This window comes from Buteo buteo, chromosome 2 (genome assembly GCF_964188355.1).
Source record: "Buteo buteo chromosome 2, bButBut1.hap1.1, whole genome shotgun sequence".
NCBI classification, from domain to species: Eukaryota; Metazoa; Chordata; class Aves; order Accipitriformes; family Accipitridae; genus Buteo; species Buteo buteo.
In genome coordinates, this window is record NC_134172.1 from 38,252,359 (window position 1) to 38,258,983 (window position 6,625).

Genomic DNA, 6,625 nt, shown 5'->3' on the forward strand with positions numbered 1-6,625 from the left:
TGGCAAGCTTCGGAGCAGTGCACGCATCACACGTGTGATGGAAAGCAACGCAGTCCGGAGTGTGGTGTGCGCATGATGTGCGTTTGCGTGGAAACATGCGTACGTGTCTACACAGAGAGAAAGAGAGATTGGTGGCGATAGCCCTGTAAAAATTCCTGGTTTATCCCCCTGAAATCAGTATGCTTATTGCTGGGAGAACACCTCAACCCATGCATCCAGCGGACCGGGAATCCTTTTTGCTTGCTTATTTGTCTCCCTGCGTCGTGCCCGTCTTGCTCACAGGGCAGGACAGAAAATCCCAGCGTGTTTCCTATTGCGCTGCCTTGTTCCCCACCAAAGCAACGTCACCTCAAATATGCCAGTAAATTCCTTACCGGGTTGGGAACGTAATTGGTTGAATGTTTTCTGTAACCTGACTAGCCAATAACACTCCGAGAAAAAATTTAGAACAACCTAGTTACGACAGATGGTGAAAATGACTTGACACTACACGTGTAAGTCAATATTAACTAGAGACGAGATACTTGCCGCACTCATTAGAAATACCAGAATACGCCAAGGAGACTACGTGTGCCGCTATATTTACGGTACAAGGTCCCTTATTTTCAGACAAGTGCTGTCCAAATGGTTGCCCTTGTCGTTTCTGTTTTAACAACATCTGCTAGCTAGCATAAGCTCTGGCCTTGATAACTTGCATTTCTCTGAGCCTGAATTATTCTTGGCAGACCTTCTTCTTGCAGTTTTTCTTCCTGAAAGCGGATAATAATTTATGCAAAACAGTGAGTTAAAAAGAAGAAACGAGAGGAGACGTAAAACCCTCTTAAAAGCGCAAGAATCGTGGAAAAAAATGGAAACTGCGAAGGAAGAAATAAGAGTAAACGATAAACAGCAGATATGCAGAATAACTACAGTTATGAAAAGTGAAGTAGTTCTCTCTTTTCAGCTGTGAAACTCAATAAATAAGTAACCGCATTTCCAAATGTTAAACTAACGTTTTAATCGCAGTCAACAGAAAGCAGTAACAGTTATACGAATCGGAACCCATATTGAACCAGAACAAGAAGTCAAAGCTATTTCTACATTAAATGTCAGCAACGCATTTCCTTATCCTCAAGTTTGCAGAGGAGTCTTAAAGCCTTATATATGCAGTTATGCGGAAGCTGATTGCCAGCAATAAATAATGCATCCAAGGAAGAGGCTTGAGTATGTATCTTCTCACTTCCAGGATGCAGCTAGGGATCTTCGCCTCAATTCTACACCAAGGTTGTGGCTAAAAGCAGTCAAAAGGCTATTTAATTGTCAGGCAAGGCTTCCCCCTGCGGAACTCTCTCCGCATGTTACAACCTCTTTGCAGCTCAGCTCCATATGCATCTCTTTTTCACACTTCCCTCTCCATCTCGGGCTCCTACACCTGGTGCATCACGCATTTAGCCCATTAGCTCCGGCTCTTCCTTTCATCTTCCCCATGGCAGACGTTTCTATTTATCCACTGGCAATCAATGTGTGGCGTCACCGGTGGTACTGTAATGACGACTGCACCATTGAGGATGACAGCTTAGAAAGAAGAGGGCAATGGTGATCCCTCCCAGAGCAGCACAGCAGAGTGTAGCGCTCGCATCACAAGGTCACCCTATCTCACCGCTTGCTCCTCTGCATTGGCAGGAGAGGGTTGCTGGGTTTGTACAAGGCTGGGGCGGGAGTGGGAGGGAGGGGGGGAAGAGATCTGGATTTTTTTCCCCCCTCCCTTAAGCAAAGCCACAATGGAAACCAGGAAGGAGATGGTGATGTTTCTGGAAGGGACACAACTTGGCGCTCTAGTTGGCAAGAGGGTGCCTAATTTGTCCGAAGCAGTGGGGAGCCCCGCTGCGGAGCCGCCGGAGAAGATGATCCATCGGAACTGCCTCAGCCCCAGACCTGGCCCCTTGTCGTCCCGGGAGAGAGGAGGAGGAGGAGGAGGTGGCGAAGGAGAAGACGAAGAGGAGGTGGAGGTGCTGCCAGGGACAGGGACGGTGCCGGAGAGCCGCTCGGCGGCGGCAGCACTGCTTTCGGCCGGACAGCAGCCCCCCGCCCCGGAGCCCCCCTCCAGCAAAGGGCAGCAGAGCAGCTCGGACACCGAGTCGGATTTCTATGAGGAAATCGAGGTGAGCTGCACCCCGGACTGCGCCACGGGGAGCGCCGAGTACCAGCACAGCAAAGGTACCCAACTCCTTCCCATGCCTCCGGCCCCCCGGCCGCTCCGGGGCTGGGGGGCAGCACTGGGGGGGGACGGGGGGGGGAAAGAGCCGGAGGGGGTCTTCCCTCGCCAGCTGAGCGAGGGGCAGCGAAATCGGGGTGTGTGCGGGGGGATCTCCTTTCCTGGCTGATTCCTCAGCTCCCTGCCACGGGAGGCTTGTCTGGGAGTCAGAGGACACGACACCGGGCAGCCCCCGCGTCCCTGGAGGGGAGCCAGGCTTCCCGCCGTGGATGCATCAGGTCTGCAGCTTGTCCCGTAGGACCCCCTTGGCCGAGATCACCACCCACTCTCCCCCTCCATCTTTTTTATTTTTTTATTCTTCCCCATTGCCTGGACAGTGCATGCTCCAGGAAATCCCTTCCGATCCTCCCCACTGGCGGGGTTTTTTGTATGTGTTGGCGGGGTGGGGGAGCAAGATCAAACGGGTTTTCTGGCCGAGAGGTGTTTGTGGTTTTCCAGGGTGAAATGTGGCCGGGCGGGTGCGGAAGCGCCCATAAAGACCGTAAAATCGCTCGCCGACTCCTGCCTGCCCCAAGTGCGGCAGCGAGGTCCTTGTTTGCACGTTGGGTTAAAAAAAAAAAAAAAGGGGGGGGGGGGAAGAGGAGAGGTCCAAATTACCTTGTCACTTCTATGTCTCGATGGCGCCAGCTCGGAAATGGTCCCAATGAATTAATTGCCTTTGGTCTCGGACACAATGAGGGAGAGTTGCATTTGAAAGCAAACGCAGCGGCCAGGCCCCTTTTCCCCCTGCCCCCACTCCTTATTCCCACCTTCCCAGCCCGGCAGACCCCCCCCCTACCTCACAACAACCCACTTCTCCCCCCTCCCCATTCCTCCATCACTTCAAGAAGAAGCCGGGAAGCGCGGAGAGCGCTGTCGGCCCTCTCTCGTCCCTTCGAGGCTCGCTGTAAATATCCCGTCCTGGGCTTTGGAGGCTGAGCGAAGAGTCCCCGAGGCCTCACCTCCCCCTCGGAGGGAGCAGGGTCCCTGCCTGCCGGCTGCTCCGCTCCTGGGCCCTCGCTGGGCTGGAGGAAGGGGCCGCGGAGCCGTGCGGCTCGGGCGGTGGGCACACCTGCCTTTCCGAGCCGCTCAGGGTCGGGGGATGCTGCGGCGGCCGTCTCAGGCTTCACAGTGCGGGAAGCGAGCGGGGGGGCATGGAACAGACACTCTCAGGGCGGGGGGTGCGTGCGTGTGTTTGTGTGTGTGTGGGCCAGGTAGCCTTTCAGCCAGAGTGAGTGAACACCCGTCAAACCCTTAACCGGTGCTGCATCCCCGCTCTTCCCTCGGGTCCCTCTCGGATGTCTCCCCGGCATCCTCGGTACACCCGGGCAGACACAGAAAAGGCGAATGGAGAGGGATGGGAGGGCGGGGGGGGAGAAGGGAGCTCTGTGGGGCGGCGGGCGGCGACCATCCCTCCGTGCCCGCCCGCCTCCGAGCGTGTGTCTCTGCTCCGGGCTCCCCACGCAGGGCAGTGCTCCGAGGCGCTGGCCGGCAGCCCCAGCAGCGGGGGGGATCACCCCAAGGGCAGCGGAGGCAGCGGCGGCTCCCAGGGCTCGCTGGTCTGCAGCGCCAGCGACCAGATGCGCCGCTACCGCACCGCCTTCACCCGCGAGCAGATCGCCCGGCTGGAGAAGGAGTTTTACCGGGAGAACTACGTGTCCAGGCCCCGGAGATGTGAACTGGCGGCTGCTCTAAATCTGCCAGAAACCACCATCAAGGTACACACAGCTCGGACATGTTTCCAATTAGCACGATATAAATCTATATGGCCAAACTTCCTTGCAAAACTCGGGAAAGCACTTCGCCAACACAACCCTCCCTCTCCCGCCTCCCCCCCCACCCCCCTCCCCCCCCGCCCCTTTCCTGGCCCTGCCCGCACCCTGCAGCAAGCAGCAATGCGGGAGAGGGAACACGGCTCCCGGAGCCATCCCAGCCAGCACCGCTAATCCGGCCTCTCCCTAGCAGATTATTTTTAATCCTCTCTGCAGTCCAGTCCAAACCTCGCTCAGCTCTTGGGGGAGGGAAGAGGAAGCCAGTAGCAGCTCTTGTTTTGATCTCGCTTGGCTTTGCCTTCTCAAAAACATTTTCACATGAAAATAAAGCCGACAACAATAATCCCAGGTAGCTCTGGCTGCAAAACGGCAGTAAGCAGGCAGAGCCGCCAGGCTTGCCCAGAGTCGGGGGCGGGGTGGGGGGGGGTTGTCAGCAGGACAAGCCCCAGCAAGAGGAAAGGAAAACAAGCACCCCAAAAAGGCTGCTCTACTGGGTCTCCCTGTACGGGCTTAAACGACCCCTCCGTACGCGCTGACGACTCTCCCCGGGAGCTAGAGCGGGCGCCGGTCCCCGCTCGCCGGCAGACCCGCAGGGGCCGGTGCCGGCGGGCAGGCGGGCGGAGCGGGGCGGCGGGTGACGGCTCTCGCCTCCCCTCTCCCCGCAGGTTTGGTTCCAGAACCGCAGGATGAAGGACAAGCGGCAGCGCCTGGCCATGACCTGGCCTCACCCGGCCGACCCGGCGTTCTATACGTACATGATGAGCCACGCGGCGGCCACCGGCAACCTGCCCTACCCCTTCCCCTCCCACCTGCCCCTGCCCTACTACTCCCACATGGGCATCGGCGCCACGTCGGCCTCTGCCGCCACCCCCTTCAGCACCCCCCTGAGGCCGCTGGACACCTTCAGGGTCCTCTCCCACCCCTACCCGAGACCAGAACTGCTGTGCGCCTTCAGGCACCCCTCTCTCTACCCCGCCCCGACTCATGGACTCAGCAGCGCCGGGGGCAACCCCTGCTCCTGCCTGGCTTGCCACAGCGGCCAGTCCAACGGGCTGGCGCAGAGACCCTCCGGATCAGACTTTACCTGTTCGGCCACAACCAGGACTGACTCTTTCCTCACTTTCACGCCCTCTGTGCTGAGCAAAGCCACCTCAGTCTCCATGGACCAGCGGGAAGAAGTACCGTTAACGAGATAAACCTGCGTCTCAGGGTTACTAAAAACTCGCCCCTTTCCCGGGCTTCTCTTCGAGTTAATGTACCTACAGCCGATGTTTATTTAATCGTGTTCTCTCCCCAGAAGTGGACACCCACGGGAAAGAAAAAGAAAGAAAAAAAAAAGACTAAAAATAGCTCAGTCTTAAAAGGTTCTACATTCCAAGGGGAAAAAGAAGGAGGAAAGAAATGACTAGTGATTTATCTCCGAGAAGGATTTTAGGCACGGAAGAGGAAGAAAACCAACCCGAATGAAATACACTTCGGTAACGTATAGAAATGAGCCGGGACTTTCTTTTCCATGGATAGACTTCTTACCAAGGGCTGGGGCTTCTGCGGGTCGCAGCAACAAACCTTATGCACAAACCTACGAGACGGAGAAGGAAAATCTGAAATACTTGAAAGAAACATTATCTCGATAACGAAATGGCTTGTGCGCATGAAGAAAGCAAAGATGTAATCTACCAGAGTGTTCAGAAAATAAAAAACAACGAGCAAACAGCAAAACCAAAAGGTTTCTGGATTGCAACTTAACAGTATTATCCAGTTATCTCTATAGAGAAAAACAATGCTTTGCCATAAAGAAAACCTGACATTCTGTACATTACTTTCGTGGTTTAATTGCATTCTTTACTCTCCCTTGTCTCCTCCTTCGTTTCGAGCAGAAATCCAGCATTTCGTCTCCTCTTTCATTCCAACTTTTATTTTTTAAGAGGCAGGCTGGAATTGGCAGGGAAAAAATACGAGCTCCTGCCTCTTTATGGGTCAGAGCTATTTGTCCTTTAAATAACAAAGTCCTATTATCAGTCGCTGAAATGTGCTCACACTGACGAAATTAGCAAGTGATGTATATGTAAGGAGGGTTTTTGAATATCGAATGTATAATGCTCTATGAGCAGAGACACCGTGCCAAACGCTAACAAGCCGCCGAGGGAAGAGATTAGGTGACAGGGAGCACAACTCCTTCAGACAATCACCAGTCTGTAAATTGGAGCAAAGGCTATTTCCCTTCCTTTGTACTTCAGCCTTCAGTCCTCTCATTGGCTTTTCCTTGCTGCGTCCTGCGTCCTCTTTCTTTCCTTTTTTTTTTTTTAATTATTATTTAATTCATGCGTTGGGTTTTGTGTTTCCTTCCCCACCCCTAATCTTTGCATCTGTATGTGTCCTTCACACTGGTCCCTCTTCCTTCTTGAGGAGTATTTCTCTCACAAGCCCCCTCACCTCCTCTTGCAGGTATTTCGGAAGGAGGTAGCATCATTGCTTTTGCTTGGATTTCTGTCAACTTAAAATTTAAAAAAAAACCCACGGACACCGGGCTGGGTAGCAGTTTCTTCCAAAACAGGAATCGTTTATTTCATTCTATTTTAAATTAGCCCAAAGAATACATTGTCATAATTTGTTGCAACGA

The 6,625-nt window shown here is 54.1% G+C and overlaps 1 protein-coding gene across 1 annotated transcript; it reads left to right on the top strand.

The window, feature by feature from the left end:
• Window positions 1–1,760: 1,760 nt before the first annotated feature.
• Window positions 1,761–5,313, top strand: EVX1 (even-skipped homeobox 1). Its single transcript, XM_075022498.1, has 3 exons — window positions 1,761–2,196; window positions 3,701–3,951; window positions 4,671–5,313. The coding sequence occupies exons 1-3, from the start codon at window positions 1,761–1,763 to the stop codon at window positions 5,199–5,201; spliced, it is 1,218 nt and encodes a 405-aa protein (XP_074878599.1). The 3' UTR covers window positions 5,202–5,313.
• Window positions 5,314–6,625: the final 1,312 nt, after the last annotated feature.

Excerpts from the sequence above, each read along its gene's own strand:
- EVX1 (XM_075022498.1), top strand. The coding sequence starts at position 1,761 with ATGGAAACCAGGAAGGAGATGGTGATGTTTCTGGAAGGGACACAACTT. Across the intron at positions 2,197-3,700 it reads CGAGTACCAGCACAGCAAAG|GGCAGTGCTCCGAGGCGCTG; the intron begins GTACCCAACTCC and ends CTCCCCACGCAG. Across the intron at positions 3,952-4,670 it reads TGCCAGAAACCACCATCAAG|GTTTGGTTCCAGAACCGCAG; the intron begins GTACACACAGCT and ends CTCTCCCCGCAG.